The following is a 17,683-nucleotide window of genomic DNA, read 5'->3' as shown; positions in this document are numbered from 1 at the left end:
CTGTTCGCCTCTCTCCTCTGCCCTGTGCCTGTCACTTCACTCTCCGCCCTCTCTCTCTCTGTTCGCCGCCCACTGTGGCTTCTGTTCGCTGCGCTGGCTGCCCCCCTTTCCCCACCCACCCTTGCTCAGGCCCCCAAGGCAGCAACATAACTCTCTCTCTCTCTCTCTCTCCTCCCTGCCTGTGGGAAGGACTGCAGAGTGATCTGGAGGAATGGCCCCGAGTCTCCAAGAGAAACTCGAGGCCCTCGAGACGGCAATGAAGGCACTAATCAAGGAGAACAAGAAGACATCCGATTCCAACCTCAATGAGGTGGAGAACAAACTACACCAGCACATCATGGCTCTCGAAGCACGGGTCACGAACCTCGAACAAGAGAACACGGCACTCAAGGAGGAGGTGAGTGCATTGAAAGTGGAAATGGTAGCCATCAAGAATACTGAGAAGAAAGAAGGGGAGATCAATGACAACACTCTCACGGCCATCAAAGAAGAGATCTCCAAGGAGATCACAAAGAACATGGAGGGAAAGCTCGAAGCCAAGCAGTCAGGATGGGTTGAGGTGGTGAAGAAGAACATCCGTAAAGAAGTGAGGGAGGAGACTCAAAGGGAAGAACACCAAATCATTCACACCACCATTGAGGAGGAGAAGATGAGGCATGCCCGCCGCCTCAACATTCGAGACACAGGTATAGCCAAGACACCCGACTCCACTCCCGAGAAAGATGGACAGCTTCTATGCATGAAGCTCGGCTACAAGGAAGAGCACTCTCTCCCCTTCACCAAAGCATGGAGAGCCGGGAAAGACTCAACACGCAAGCGAGCCCTCATCCTACAGTTTGCAGGAGAGACGGAGAGGGTCACCTTCATGAGGAAGAGGGTCATTGTCTGTCATCACAGAGGAGATTATGCATTATTCTACACTAGGGGAAGTATTTCTTACGGGCGACTTCAATGCCCACACTCAGAGCAGACAGTGTGAGGTGTATGACTATGATGACATGGAGATCCTCCACCCTGTGGATCCAGAGGAGATAGGGGCTAGTCGGGCATCAGAGGACACTGGACCAGACAGAGGACATTATGGGGACCACTTACTAGAGTTGGGAGCCAGGCATCGTCTCGTTATTTATAACGGGATGCTACAGTGGCCGGGATCAGGAGGGCTGACATGCTTCCCACATGGGGGTCATACACGGACCGGAGGCACGGTGGTAGACTACATTATGGGGTCTTTGGAGGCATCACAGCTTGTCACCTCATTCTCCATTCCACCTCGTCCTATTGGGGCAGATCATACATACTTGGCATTTTCACTAGCCGGATCACCAGAATCACAAGCCCCCCACATACCGACGCCACACACTACCATCTACTTTACACATGACATGGCAGACATATACACTGGCAGAGTAGAGGATGGGCTCCTACTCATGGATCCCCTGGCACCTATGGATACCATTACAGCTCAGCTGGCATCACTCCTACACACGGTTGCATTACAGAGCTTCCCACATCGTGTACACTCAAGAGAGCCTGCGAGATCTGGGACTATGCCCCAGAACAGATGGTATGATGACGAGTGCAGAGCCCTATACTCACGGCTCCGCATACAGAGAGCCTTGGGAGCCATCACAGAGCAGGAGTCGAGGAGAGAGATGAGGAGACTTACTCGCCGCAAAAGGCGGGCCTTTGCAGAGATACAGGAGCTAGAGATCTTTCATTTCTTCATGAGTAGAGATAGCCGTGTCTCATGGCGGCGCTTCAGAGAGCCTCGGACACCGACACCTATTGTAGACCCACATACATGGCACACATATGCAGAGGGCCTATACCACACCCCACAACAGCCACCTATACCTCAGCCACAGGAGCCTCGACCTACCACAGCTAGCTTCTTTACCCACTCGATGGTACAGGAAGCTATCCGCCGCCTATAGCATGGACGGGCTGCCGACCATATGGGCCTGCAGGGTGAGCATCTCATATATGCAGTAGATTCTTTGGCTCCTTTTCTTGCACACCTGTTTAACAGGGCACTAGCAGAGGGTTTGCCTGCGGAGTGGACGATGCACACCATTGTGCCGATTCACAAAACAGGGGATATGCTCGATCCGAGCAACCACAGGACGGTTATGGTTGGCAACGTGCTGGCCAAACTCTATGGTGCAGTGTTGGAGCAAGAGCTTAGCTTATATGCTGAGCGAGCAGGTTTACGCTCATCAGGGCAGGCAGGCTTCAGGAGAGCTTTCTCTACTAGTGACCATGTATTCACTTTGAGATGTATGATTGATCAGGCCAGAGTGAGGAAGAGAAAGCTCTATTGCTGCTTTGTGGATTTCCGCAAGGCATTTGACACAGTACCACGAGAGAGGCTCTTTCAGCGCCTGCAGTCTCTTGGCATACCAGCAGATATGACATGGGGCATCTATGCATTATATGAGCAGGTTTTTGGACGAGTCAGATGTCTAGGAGTTATGTCCGAGACTATTGCTAGCACCATTGGTGTGAAGCAAGGATGCCCACTTTCCCCCACGCTATTTGGGTTATACATTGATGAGGTGGCTGACTTCATTACACGGGGAGGCGGAGATGGAGTTGATTTAGCAGGTAACTCAGTACATATTATGCTTTATGCTGATGATATTGTATTAGTGTCTGAGTCTCCAGGTGGTCTACAGCAGCATCTACATGCACTCGATGATTTCTGCACACAGAGGGGTCTTACTGTGAACCTTGGGAAAACCAAGGTTATGGTCTTTCATACATCGAGATAGGGTAGGAGTCAGCTGACATTCACTCTCGCAGGACGCCAGGTCGAGGTGGTGACATCATACGTGTACCTAGGGGTTACCTTCTTTGCAGCAGCCACACACTTCACCATGGGTTTAGCAGCCAGAGCTAGATTGACACGGGGATATGCAGCATTGGCTATGCTAGAGAGACAGTGCCACCAAGCCTTTTTCAGGAGCCTCGGACGAAGGGGTGGCTATTTGACACATTAGTCACACCGGCATTGATGTATGGAGCAGCGGTATGGGTGCCAGGCCTTGCTACCCATTGGTGGACACAGATAGAGAGACCACAGGCCCTCATGATGGCATGCATGATACGCAGCAAACCGTCAGTACCTCATGACATTATCCGAGCAGAGTTTGCTGCGCCTCCTATGATGGTAGAGTACTCCAGACTATATGCCTGCTAGAGAGATTCAGAGAGATGCCACAGGACAGATTGTCATACAGAGCTTTTGAGGCATCTAGACAGCTGGCTGAGGCAGGAGACAGAGGATCATGGTATGCACAGGTCACACATTGGCTCTCACAGCATGGCCTAGACATGGATCATCTACCACCATTCCAGTATAACAGGGATGCACCACATATCTGTCTCTCTCATAGTGAGAGGAACATAGTATTGAGAGAGGATCTATGGCAGCTCTATACATGAGAGACATGGATATCGCCTACACAACCTCTTCCACCGAAGATGCTATACTACAGAGATCACTTCATGAGTATCACTGATGATGGATTTATAGAGAGGCCTAGATACATATCCCCCGAGAGGAGAGGGTATGCAGATTGTGCAGAGAGGAGGTGGAGAGTGAGGAGCATTATGTATGCAGATGCAGAGCATATACAGCCATCAGAGAGAGATATCCCATTTTATTCAAAGAGCCACATTGCCTACGCCAGATCTTTGAGGCAGCAGACTAGCGCATAATGGGGAGATTCATTCTATACATACAACGCCACAGAGAGACATCATTACAGGCTCAGACAGCTCCAGAGGGGGGACGACAGACACATATTACTACATTTTTCCAGAGATCCATCCCACTCCCAGCCCCTACACGGCAGGGAATTACTCTCCAGAGAGCAGAGACACTCAGAGCCCGCAGGAGACAGAGGACACTTGGCTTTCGGACACCACGCCTATACCAGAGAGAGAGATGACAGAGATCAGAGCTCAGTTTCACAGAGAGGGTGCGGAGCGACTGGCTCGCTTCAGAGCACACCCAGGCATGTTCTTTAGGGAGCTGTGGACACCCCCTTCATTGATGTATACCATTTTATACCCTCAGTATGGTACAGGATGGAGCTAGCTAGGTTGCATATCATGATTGTATACTCCATGCTGAAGGGAGAGAGTTAGGGTTTCATGTGGGAGACACACACAGAGAAGAAGGGAGAGAGAGAGAGAGAGAGAGAGAGAGAGAGAGACATGTGGAGATAAGTCAACTCACAGTATGAGTGTGTGACTCCCCTATCACACATGTATATTTGCTCTAGTACACAATGTGCACTTAGTACATTAAAAGTACTAAGTGTACTATGTACTATAAAACTTATGGACTAGTACACACTATGAGGGTGGGCATAATGCCTTTACCCCAACAACCTCCCACTTAAAGGCAAAGTGCCCTTAAATGACGGAAAAAAAAATCAGCATGTACATGATAATATACAAGGCCATATCAAGGCTGAAACTGGCCTCATCCAATGCCCATCAAGTGTCTGCAATGAGCAAACCGTTCTGGAGGCAAACTCTTTGTCAATAGATTAGCCGGGTTGTCATCCGTATGAATCTTGACAAGCTGAATCAGCTTGTTCTCTATCACCTCTCTGATGAAGTGATACTTCACATCCACATGCTTCGTCTTTGCATGAAAAACAGGGTTCTTTGCCAACTGGATGGCACTCTGACTGTCACAATGCAACAATGGAACATCCCCTGTATAACCCAAATCAATCACTAACCGAGATAGCCATAATGCATCCTTGCAAGCCTCTGTGGCTGCAATATACTCGGCCTCTGTAGTAGATAAGACAGTGCACTTCTGCATCCTGGATATCCATGACACAGCACCTCCTGTGAATGTAAACACATAACCGGTAGTAGACTTCCGGTTATCTGGATGACCGGCATAATCCGAATCCGTGTAACTATGCACTAATGCATCCTGTTTGCCAAAGCAGATGCACATATCCTGTGTGCCCTTCAGGTATCTCATGACACCTTTCACTGCTTCCCAATGCTTCTTGCCAAGTTTGGCCATGTATCTAGTAACCACTCCCACTGCAAATGCAATGTCCGGCCTGGTAGCAACCATGGCATACATGAGACTGCCGCAAGCTGAAGCATACGGAATCTTGGCCATATCAGCCCTGTCACTATCCGACTGTGGGCTGTCCATAGCAGTGAGTTTCACGTGTGGAGGCAAAGGAGTACTAGTCTTCTTCCCCCCTTCCATATTGAACCTCTGCAAAACTTTGCCAATGTATTCCTTCTGAGACAAATACAACACATGCTGATTTCTGTCCCGAAGTATCCGCATACCCAAAATGTGATTTGCATCACCCAAATCCTTCATATCAAAGGTCTGATGTAGCCTCTTCTTCAAGGCATCCATCTCTTTACGAGATTTCCCGGCAATCAACATATCATCAACATACAAGATGAGGATCAATAGGCTGCCATCCAAAGCTTTCTTGGTGTATAAGCAGTGATCTATGTCACTCCTCTTGAAATCCTGGGATTTCATGAATGTATCAAATTTATGATACCATTCCCTTGGTGCCTGTTTGAGCTCATAAAGACTCTTTTTCAGCTTGCATACAAGCTTCTCCTTTCCATTCACTGCATAACCCTCTGGCTGTTGCATATATATCTCCTCATGGAGATCACCGTGAAGAAAAGCAATCTTCACATCCATCTGAATCAAATCCAGATCATCATGAGCAACCAAAGCTAATACAGCTCTAAGTGTGGTCATTTTGACCACTGGAGAGAAGATCTCATCAAAGTCCACACCATATTCCTGCTTGAAGCCCTTGGCCACTAACCTGGCTTTGTATCTTGGCTTTGCATCAGGTGCAACTTTGAGCCTGTAAACCCACTTGCATGGCAAAACCTTCTTGCCTGTAGGCAAATGCACCAACTTCCATGTTCCATTTTTGTGCAGAGAATCCATCTCTGACTTCATAGCACGCTCCCAAAGAGCCTTGTCTGCCCTCTGTAAAGCCTCCTTATAACATGAGGGCTCCCCACAGTCAGTGAGCATCAAGTAGTCAACCCTTGGAACAAACCTGTGAAGGGGTCTGGAGGGTCTTGTGGACCTCCGTACCCCGTGACCATCATTTGCAGGTTGCTGTCCAGCCTGCATATCACCTATTGGTGGCTCCTGTTCCATGCCATAAGGTTGAAAGATCATGCCCGGTATCTCCTCTAACTGTGGAATATCCATAGGGATATCTTCTGCCATCTCTGGCTGTCCATTTGGACCATTTTTAGCACCATTTAAGGGCTGGTTTTGTTGCTGTAATGGCTGATTTACAGCCCTTGGTTGTTGTCCACGATGTCCATCATCATCAAAGATGACTCTGCCAGGCTCCTGTTGCCTTGCAGGCTCCTTATACATGCATGTTTCATCAAAAATGACATCATTGCTGCGTATAATCTTTCTATTCACTGGATCCCAAAGTCTATACCCCATTTCACCTCTGTCACCATATCCTAGGAATATGCATTTGTGAGACTTAGGATCAAGTTTGGTGCGTATTTCCCTGCGTATGTGCACGTACGCAACGCAACCAAACACTCAAGTGCTTGTAGGACGGAGGCTTCCCTGTCCATACTTCCTCTGGCACTTTCCCACCAAGCCTCGTGTTAGGTGACCTGTTTATAAGATGAACGGCTGTCATAACAGCTTCAGCCCAAAAACCATGAGGTAACGCAGCATGTGACAACATAGAACGGACCTTCTCCTAAATGGTCCTGTTCATCCTCTCTGTTGTCCCGTTTTGTGGAGGATCATAAGGAGTAGAGAGCTTCCTCTTGATGCCTTTAGCATCACAAAAGTCCTGAAACTGTTTGGACATATACTCTCCACCATTGTCGCAACGCAAAGCCTTCAGTGTTTTGCCAGTTTGATTCTCAACATGAGCAACAAACTTCTCAAACAGTGAGAATGTATCACTCTTCAAACGAAGAGGATAAACACACACCTTGCGTGTGGCATCATCAATAAAGGGGACAAAATATTTTGCCCCTCCCAAAGAAAGCTGAGACATCTCACATACATCTGTATGCACAAGCTCTAACTGAGCATCTTTCTCTCCAAGAGCTTTCTTGTGGGGGCACTGGAGTTGCCTGCCATATATACAATGCTCACAAAACTGAAAACTTGAGAACTTTAGAGAAGGCAAGTAACCAAAACGAGACAATTGCTCCATTCCTTTGACACTCATGTGTCCCAACCGGCTATGCCACACAGAGATTTCCGGCAGCTCGGTTGCATTTACATTAGCATGGTGACAAACATTAGCATGCATGAAGTAAAGAGTGTCCACCTTAGAGCCTCTGGCAACAACCAGTGAGCCCTTACTAATCTTCCACTTTCCACGACCAAATGTGGTAACATAACCAGCATCATCAAGCTGTCCAGTAGAAATAAGGTTCTTCTTGATCTCAGGCACATGCCTGACATCATGGAGCATAAGCTGTGAGCCATCTGACAACACAAGCCTCACATCACCTCTGCCAAGAATCTGGCATGCATGGTTGTCACCCAAATAAACTACTCCTTCATTGCCAGCAGTATACCTGACAAACAAGTCTCTGCAACCTGTGACATGAAAGGAGGCACCTGAATCAATGATCCATGAGTGCATACCATGACCATCTCTTGCATGGAGTGAATGGGCATCAAGTGAAGACATGAATAGGACTTCATCCTCACTGTCACCTGCATGTGACACATTGACTTCTTCAATCTTGACTCCACTTTTGCCCTTTGGCTTTGCATCTTTGGCTTCATCTTTGTCTTTGTCTTTGCCTTTGCCCTTTTCCTTTTGATCATTCTTCCATTTGTAGCATTGCTTTTTGAAATGTCCCTTCTTGCCACAATAATGGCATTCCAAGTCTTTTTTGGAGCGGGACTTGCTCCTTCCCCGCTCTTGGCTTTTACCCCTTTGCTGGGATCTCCCACGTGCATTCATTGCATTGGACTTTCCAACAGAGTTGTTCTTCCTGTTCATCTCCTCTTGAAGTAGAGCACCCTCCACATCTGCATATGACAGCATAGCATTTGAATTGCTAGTGGCTGTCCTAAATGTGTCCCAACTCTCTGGCAGAGCGCATAAGAGAAAGGTGGCTTTGAACTCATCGTCCATTGCCAACTTTTGATTGATGACCTGGCTGACAACACCATTAAACTCATTTAGATGGGCTGTCATAGACGCCCCTTCCTTCATTTGAAGACCATTTGAAGACCTATGAGTTTCTTCAACCAATACACTTTACTTGAGGCACTATGCTGGGCATACAAGTCCTGCAATCTTTGCCACATTCCCCAAGCTGTCTTCTCTTCACGTATGCTGAAAAGTAAAGTGTCTGACACAGACAACATGATAGTGGATCTTGCTAGCTCATCCATATCTTCCCATTCTTCAGCAGTAAGAGAAGCGGGCATTACACCCCTTTCTTTGATGGGCTTGTGCTGCTTCTTTTGGAGCAACACATTATAGCACTGGGTTTGCCAAATGTCATAATTATGTGAGCCTTCAAGCTTCTTGATGTGAAGCAATGAAGAGCTCTCACCTGTGGTTGCCATAGCAATATGCAACCTTTGACACGGTCAATGCCTGACTCCCTGCAAGATGTGCAAACACTGCACCAAAAGCACACAAAGTGCGCACAGTTCTTCTCCCAAATTTTATTTCCCACTGTGGAAGCACGAATGCAACTCTCCTCCCCCTGAATGTGATAAAATCACCAAAATCTGGTTGCTGCAGATTTAGGACAGCACCTTAGATGTGCTCTGTTCCCCTTCCAAAATACTGTAGAACAGTACTAAGTGCTCACCAATGATGTACCAAATCTGTACCGGCAAGTACAGCAGCTGCAAATGAGCCTTTTCCTCACTCAAATCAATGTACAACCATGCCAAAACTTGTACAAAGTTGTACCAAATCTGTACCAGCAAGTACAGTAGCAATACTCTCCTGGCTGTCCAAATGAGTGAAAATCAGACCTTGACAGTCCTCACCACTGCATACAACAGTCCCGGACAGAAATTGGGCAAAAGCCCCTTGACTGCAAGTGGATTACTGAGGGTTCAAGGCATAAAAGTTTTCCCTGCTGCTTTGCCAAGCTCAACAAGCACAAAATCTTGAAAAGCCCTTTGATTCAAGATCAATTTCTGATCATGAATGGTACATTAATGCACATGAAGGCATCCAGAGTCTTCACAATGCTTCCCCCTGGCCACATATACATCCAATACATAAAAGCCCCTTGATTTACTGGCACATTGAGTGCTTGACAGGCATCAACACATTGCCCAAAACATCAAATGCCAGTGCTTGCATGCAAATCAACCCAATTGGCACAAAAGCCCTTTGATTTGCACTCCAATTTCCTGCAATTTAGCCCCGAATGTGAGATTGCTCACATCAGACAGCATGAGAAGGGGGAGATGGAGAGGACATAGTATTGGGTCCCAATTACCCTCTGTAGGGCCCCCACCACGGATGGTGTATTTGCTTTATTAGAATGATGTAAATCTGAAAACAAATACAGAAAACTTGACCTTTTCTTGGCTGGAGAATCCTGCCCTTGACCTTCAGAAGTCCAAACGTTTGCTTGGCGATCTCCTTGGCTTGACTGGCCCTTGATTCGCTTGAGCACTTGGTGAAAACTGAGATGAATTATGGGATTGTGGCTTCCTCTATTTATACTTCCCATCATGAGCAGTCGGCCAGCTGATAAACAGGCAGCCAGCATCATATTCCCACGACTGAGTAAATTCAGCAATAAATGCTGAATTAAATCCCCAAAAATGCTGGAAAAATCCCATAATGTCTGCGCATCTCTTCCTGGCTGGCTGGACATCAGGCACCTGATCCTGAAGGGCTGGACACATGTTTTGTCCACAATCCCAGGGTTGGGCAGCCCTGTGCAGAAAAGAGGGGGGGGGGCTTCGAATTTGCTGACTCGTGTAGCCGATGCTGCTGCTGCTGTGCAGGTACGGATGAGCACCAGGAGCTGTCGGATGAGCAGGTACAGGGCTTAGAATCTGGATGCAAGGGTGTAGAACAGTAAGCTGACATCGCGGAGGTACAGACGGGCCACACAGACATGTGGGCAGCTCCCAGAGCGGACGGAACCAGACGCGGCGACAGGCGGAGCAGCGGCCTTCTGCGATAGAGGCACTGTCAGAGACGGCGTCGCGGGAAGCTCCTTCAATCCAGCCTTCGTCGGGGGAGCTCCAGTGGATGCGCGTGTCCTTCTCAGGCTCCAGATTCCATCCTTGCCTGTATGCACAGCATGTTGGGTGTTGGCCTTGCCCTTGGCCATGCGAGAATGGTCGCACATGCACCCATTTTGGGAGCCTGTGGACAAATTTAATGGCTGGTGGGCACTGCGTAGTCTGCTGCTGACGTAGGGTGTGCAGGAGGTGCTGCAAGCACTAGCTCCGCTGCGGGAGCCAACGGTCTGTAGGAGGTAGCGATGCTGGCTGATGTTGGCGTCAACAGGTGGCACCCGTGAGCAGAGGCTCGACTAGGGGATGACTGCAACCTAAGTGCACAGAGAAATAAGATGCCGGGCATCAGGATGGAGAGGCTCTGATACCAGTTGAAGGGAGAGAGTTAGAGTTTCATGTGGGAGACACACACAGAGAAGAAGGGAGAGAGAGAGAGAGAGAGAGACATGTGGGGATAAGTCAACTCACAGTATGAGTGTGTGACTCCCCTATCACACATGTATATTTGCTCTAGTACACATAGTGCACTTAGTACATTAAAAGTACTAAGTGTACTATGTACTATAAAACTTATGGGCTAGTACACACTATAAGGGTGGGCATAATGCCTTTACCCCAACACATGCATATAGCTTTGCATTCTCCTAGTAGTAGAGCTCCATCCCCTTCACCACTCATTGTACTTATTGCACACCCAGATTCAGCTTTTTAGTTCAGTACTTTTTCATTTTGTTGGGATGACAGAGGATACCCCATACAGGTACACCGATTTGTCTCATAGGCCGAGTTCGGTCTTTTGGAAGACGTTAATAAAATCTTTCTTTCTTTCTTTCTTTCTCTCTCTTCGCTTCGCTCTCTTGTTTCTCCTCTCTCTCTCTCTCTCTCTCTCCCTCTCCCTCTCTTCGCTTCGCTGCTCGCCTCTCTCCCGCCCGTCGCTTCACTGCTCACCGCCCTCTCTTCCGCCTCTCTCTCTCTCTCTCTCTCTCTCTCTCTCTCTCTCACTTACCTGAGCTAGGAGCGCGACACCATCTCGTTATTTATAACGGGATGAGAGTGGCAGGATTCAGGAGCACTGACATGCTTTCCACGATCAGGGGGGTAGCACAGTGGACTACATCATGGGGTCCATGGAGACCACACAGGCAATGACATCTTTCACCATCCCCCCCTGTCTTATTGGTGCAGATCACACGTACCTCTTACTGTCTCACTGGCGAGCTCCACACCAGCACCCACACAGCCCACATAGGCATCGCATACAACCTTCTACTTCACCCATGACTTGGCAGACATATATGAGCATCATGTATATGACGGGCTATTCCAGATGGATCCCCTGTCACCTCTAGACACACTCACCACCCAACTGTCATCTCTACTACATACGGCTGCCACCCGCAGCTTCCCCCATCATACACACATTGCACATACAGATCGATCTGGGAGCATGCCCCAGAATCGGTGGTATGATGATGAGTGCAGAGAGCTATATAGACACCTCCGTGCCCAGAGAGCACTGGGGACCATCACACAGAGACAGGCGAGCCGATAGATGAGGATCCTCACACGCCGTAAGAGGCGTGCATATGAGGAGGCACAGTACTGGGATATATACCACCTTCTCATGAGCAGAGATACAGCCACTACATGGCGCAGGATGAGAGATCCTCCTTGTACCCCGATTGAGGATCCACACACATGGCACACATATGCAAAGAGCCTCTACCATATCCCTCAGCAGCTGCCCATACCACAGTCACAGGAATCCCGCCCTACCACCTCCACTTTCTTTACCGCCTCGATGGTAGAGAGAGCTATCCGTCGGTTACAGCATGGGAGATCAGCTGACCACACAGGTATACAGAGTGAGCATCTTATTTATGCAGCTGACACACTGGGACCCTTTGTTGCTCACCTCTTTAATAGGGCACTAGGGGAGGGCCTACCAGTTGAGTGGACTATGCACACCATCGTGCCTCTCCACAAAGCGGGAGACATGCTAGACCCCAGCAACTACAGGACTATCATGATTCGTCATACATCGGCCAAACTTTATGGCGCAGTGCTCGAGGCAAAGTTGAGCTCATATGCAGAGAAGGAGGGACTGCGAGCACCAGGGCAGGCTGGATTCCGACGAGCTTTCTCCACTATTGACCCTATATTCACTCTGAGGTGTCTGATTGACCAGGCTAGGGCGCGAGAGAAGAGATTATACTGCTGCTTTGTGGATTTCCGCAAAGCATTTGACACGGTGCCACGAGAGAGACTCTTCCAGCGCCTACAGTCATTGGGGATCCCATCAGAGATGGTTTGGGGCATTTATTCCTTATATGAGCAGGTCTTCAGGCGCATACGATGCCTCGGGGGGCTATCTGATGTTATTGCTAGCACCATAGGTGTGAAGCAAGGATGCCCACTCTCTCCTACACTATTTGGGCTATACATCGATGAGGTGGCTGACTTCATTGGTCACGGTGGTGGGGATGGGGTAGACATCTTAGGTACCACAGTCCACATTATGCTATATGCAGATGATGTTATTCTGGTCTGTGAGTCGCAGATGGGACTACAGCACCATCTCCATGCACTCGATGACTTCTGCACACAGAGGGGGCTTACAGTGAACCTTGGGAAAACCAAGGCCAGGGCCGGTTCGACGATAGGCCATCTTCACACTAGCAGGAGGACAGGTAGACTCATGTGTACCTGGGGATTACATTTACGACTCCACCAGGAAGATTTACTATGGCACAGGCAACCAAGGATAGACTCACATGAGGGTATGCAGCTCTGGCCATGCTAGAGAGACAGTGTCACCAGGCACACTTCCAAGAACCCCGCACGAAGGGGTGGTTGTTTGACACACTAGTCACCCCTACTTTGATGTATGCTGCAGCAGTATGGGCACCTGGGCTCGCCACCTCCACATGGTCTCAGATCGAGAGGCCTCAGATTCTCATGCTCTCACGGATGATCCGCAGCAAACCCTCCGTCCCACATGACATTGTCCGGACGGAGTTTGCTGCACCTCCTATGCTAGTAGAGGCCCTCTTCCAGACGATCTGCTTCATACAGAGGATCAAAGATATGCCATCAGATCGACTCTCACATAGAGCTTTGAGGCGTCCAGGCAGCTCGCAGAGAGTGGAGATAGGAGATCATGGTATTCACATATGATACAGTGGGTCACTCAGCATGGTCTTGACATAGATCACCTGCCACCTTTCCAGTATGATATACATGCACCACACATCCAACTCTCTCACAGTGAGAGGAACAGAGTCCTTCGGCAAGATTTATGGCAGCGATACACTCAAGAGACTTGGATTATACCCAGTCAGCCTCTACCGCCGAAGATGCTATACTACAGAGATCAGTTTATGCATATCTCAGCGGATGGATTCATACAGAGACCTGGATACATGGATGTGTACATGCCTCACAGTGCCCGAGTGGTGATTGGCCAGCTCAGAGTGTCATCACACTAGCTTGAGATTGAGGCAGGTAGGGCAACACGGATCCCTAGAGTAGAGAGGATATGCAGACTATGCCAGAAGGAGGTTGAGAGTGAGGAACATTATGTATGCAGATGCACAGCATATAGTGTCATTAGAGAGAGATACACCACCATCTTCAGTGGACATCCCTCACTCCGCCAGATCATGGAGTCCGCAGACCAGCGCAGATTTGGCCAGTTCTTGCTAGAGACATAGCGCCACAGAGAGACACTGCTACGGACTCATGCCACAGGGAGAGGTGGGCGACAGCTCCAGCTCCAGCTCCAGCTCACTGATTTCTTCCAGAGATCTATCCCAGTGCCTATTCTGACACAGGAGGGGGTTACACTTCAGCGCGCTGCGGACCTCTGAGCCAGACGGAGACCGAGAGCACCAGGCTACCAGACTCCCAGACTGCATCAGAGGGAGATCAGAGAGATAACGGGCTCGACACCAGCACCATATCCAGGAGCGGCTAGCTCACTTACACTCACACCCGGAGATCATGCTCCGAGGTATGCCTTGCCATCGCCTATGTATCACATATTACACGCCCATTATGGTACTAGTTGGAGCTAGACAGATTTGCATTGCATTCTTGTATACCCTGCGCACCTAGAGGAATGTCCATAAACCAAGGATGTCTGGGGCCACATCTACTCAGACGAGATAGCAAGGGACCCAAAGGTAAACCTGAGACATGTTGCTTAAAGGCACACAGGGATTATTACACAGCCGCTTGAAAGGGGAGATTCTCAGGTGTTTTAGTAAATCCATTGCCTTGACAAAAATGAGCTCATAGCCCTTCAAGAGGAGCATATGGGAAACTCTGATGAGGTCTGGCATCCAAAATGTCATATTCACATGCTCACCTCACAATTCCATTTCATTTTCATATTTTTTTATGATAGCTCTAGGGGATGTGACAAGCATCCCCCATATTTTTTTAATACTAAGTATATATTGTGTTCCACTATGGTCTCTTAAGAATATTGGCAAGGTCTCTCTTTCTCTCGCTCACACACAGCGCATGCGCGCACAGGCATGCATGCCTGCACAGGTCTGGCATCCAACTTGCCATGTTCACATGTTCACCTCATCTCACCATTCCATTTCATTCATCTTGAAAACATAGGTAAGGTCTCTCTTTCTCTTTTCTCTATCACAGACACACGCAGGCATGCACACATGCGCATGTAGAATACATAGGAGTCTTTAGGCCAAAGTGGAATACATAATGTGTTTAGGAAAAATAGTGGAGTACATAGGAGTCTTTAGGCTGTATTCCGCCTAATATATTGTGTATGTGTGTGCATGTGCATGGGCTTTTCCACCCCCTCTTTTGATAAGAGAGAGCCTGCAGCCTTAGTGAAGGAGCATCTGGCGATAACTTATCACTAATGTTCTAGAGTGCTTTTCTAGCTCTTGCAATGTTCAGCGCATGCCCATTTTCATTTCTTTGTTGCAATGGCACTTCTGGGATGCTCTAGGCATAAACCATTATGTATTCTATACACGTTGTATTTTCTTTGGTCTCATAGGCCATTTTAGCTTTTTTTTTGAAAAAATATAAAGTGATATTGATTCGCCTCTTGGTTTGGAGTGGTTATACAAGATGAAGGCTACATCTGTGTTGCCTTTTAAGGTGTCACCATCATCTTATCTTGACTTAATGAACATGGTTGCACAGGTGCCTTCTTTTACGATGCTGGGTGTGCGTAAACAGCTGCCTCCTGAACCTTTACCTAGTGTTACCCGTGCATCTTCTGGATTCAAAGATGCATGCTCCAGGATGGATCTTACAGCAATACATGAAATTCTAGTGAAGACACACTATAAAGATGATGCAGGTGAAAATGAGGTGAGAGCTGTAATCTCTCTCTTATTAGTTGTCAACCCTATATTTCACATGTCTTTTGTGCACTTAATCTCTCTCTTTTGTGCTTTGGTGTTTGTGGCCAGCTTTCTTTCCAGATGTGGACTAAACAAATGCAGGAGATGCTGAATGCCAGGAAAAAGGGTGATCTAGCTTTCCGCGAAAAAGATTTTGGTTTAGCTATCGAACGGTACTCTGAAGTAAGCTTGACCTTCATCTAGACCTGGTTAAAGCTAAGGCAACTTGGTTATTTTCCCCTTAAAATATCTAATTGATTATTGGTAAATAACAAGATTTCTCATTGATTATTGGCAATTTAAAAAATAGCTCATTAAATCCCCATTGTTGCATTATTAACAGACATGCAAATTTTCTTTGAAGTTTTCATCCAAGTTGTGGCCAGCTGGTTTATGTTAATTTTTTCTATTCAAAGTGGTGCGATTTGCCCAGCAGCTACCCTCCATGCATGTGCGTGTGTGTGTGTATGTTTCGTGTGCTAGCCTTCATTGTGGCATAACTATGCTCTTCACCTCCAGAGAAGTGAGAAATATTTGTCTACTGAGGTGACAAATCTCGAGTAACATGTAGTCTATGCTATGCGTGATGGAGTTGATGATTCAAGCTTATGGAATCAAGATCATGCTTTGGTTTTAATTGAGTTTGGGAGATAACTTGAACTTTCCATTAACATACATGTACACTGTTAAGGATCTTTGTTCAAATAATTTTCACAAAAAAAGGTATGCATGCTTGTGTCCCTTCTTGAGATTGGGCTTGAAAAAAATGTTGTAATGTATATTGTGCAGTTTATCAATGGTGGTGCCATGGTATCTCCAACTGTCTTTGCAAGGCGCAGCCTGGCCTACCTTATGACAGATCAGCCTGATGCGGGTCTTCGTGATGCAATGCAAGCTCAGTATGTAAATCCCGAATGGGCAACAGCTTTTTACTTGCAGTCTGTTGCACTAGCAAAACTCAACATGGAAAAAGAAGCAGCTGACATGATGGATGAAGGTGCTACTTTAGAGGCCAAAAAGAGTGGGAAGAGCTAGTGTGCCAGCCATTTTGTGGAAGTTTTGAAGTGACGGTGATTTGGATTCTCAAGGGTACACGATGTTGACACAGACTGAAGGTTGTTGGGTGATTGTATCTCTCGAGTATGCAGTACGTGTGATATGTGTTTGCTTTGTTCAAGAAAGGGTTTACCTGTCTCCTGCATTGAGGAGTACACAGGGGTTTTGGCACTGACCCAACAGATTTGCTTTTATCTATGGCCTACTCCTATTCTTTTGTAATGCTTCAAGTAGGGGTGTAGCTCGTGCAAGGTTGTGTCGTCATTATTGCAAAAGATAAGCTTGCAATTGTTTTCACTGCCATCAACCCCATCTGATGAACTCTCTCTAGAAACTGTGGAATTTCAGGAAAAATAGAATCGGAGAGCTTGTTTTGTGCTCCATGGCCTGCGGCATTGATCAGGAGGCTTATAATGCCATAGTGTTTTGGAAACACTTAAAAGCTGAAGACCATGTGTTGCAGGTAACAATATCATGCATGTCCTGGGTATTAATATTATGCATGAATGTAGTGGGTTTTAATATTATGAACGTGAGGTTTGATACCAGGAATGATTAATGTAGTCCATGCGATGATGGCAGATGCATTTCAGTAAGTTCTTGGGAGAGAATTCTGAATCCCCACCTTACTATGCATGATGGATGGTTATTTAGTCTTGTGGATGACTGCCATGAGTTTATAACATGCACTTTCTTATAAGGTGAATTTGGGCATGTTCCTGGATTCATCTAGGTATATGTAGCTGATCCTGAAGTCTCAGGATTCCACTAGTCATTTGTCTTCCATAGATACAGTTAGTGATTCGTTAATAGCACCTTCGATTTACTACTAAGGGGCAAAACACGTCACATTTATATCACCTTTGATCGCTGGACGATAAGATTCAATCCAATCCATGTGATGCGTACCCAAAGCTTACATGAATAATTGAGTTATGAAAGCAAATTAAACATTGAGAGATGTGAAATG

At 47.3% G+C, this 17,683-nt stretch overlaps 1 protein-coding gene across 1 annotated transcript in view; it reads left to right on the top strand.

Annotated features, from left to right (window-relative positions):
• LOC147637462 (serine/threonine-protein kinase BSK1-like) overlaps positions 1-17,482 on the top strand; it is a 61,670-nt gene extending 44,188 nt beyond the window's left edge. Inside the window, exons 8-10 of the mRNA XM_086799255.1 lie at positions 15,455-15,625; positions 15,727-15,840; positions 16,447-17,482. Coding sequence (XP_086655381.1) covers positions 15,455-15,625; positions 15,727-15,840; positions 16,447-16,692 — 531 coding nt within the window. The 3' untranslated portion in view covers positions 16,693-17,482. The remainder of the gene's footprint in view (positions 1-15,454; positions 15,626-15,726; positions 15,841-16,446) is intronic.
• Positions 17,483-17,683: the final 201 nt, after the last annotated feature.

Source organism: Cibotium barometz, chromosome 6 (assembly GCF_041138505.1).
Source record: "Cibotium barometz isolate CiBa-2024 chromosome 6, ASM4113850v1, whole genome shotgun sequence".
Taxonomy (NCBI): Eukaryota; Viridiplantae; Streptophyta; class Polypodiopsida; order Cyatheales; family Cibotiaceae; genus Cibotium; species Cibotium barometz.
This window is presented reverse-complemented; position numbering and strand designations above follow the sequence as displayed.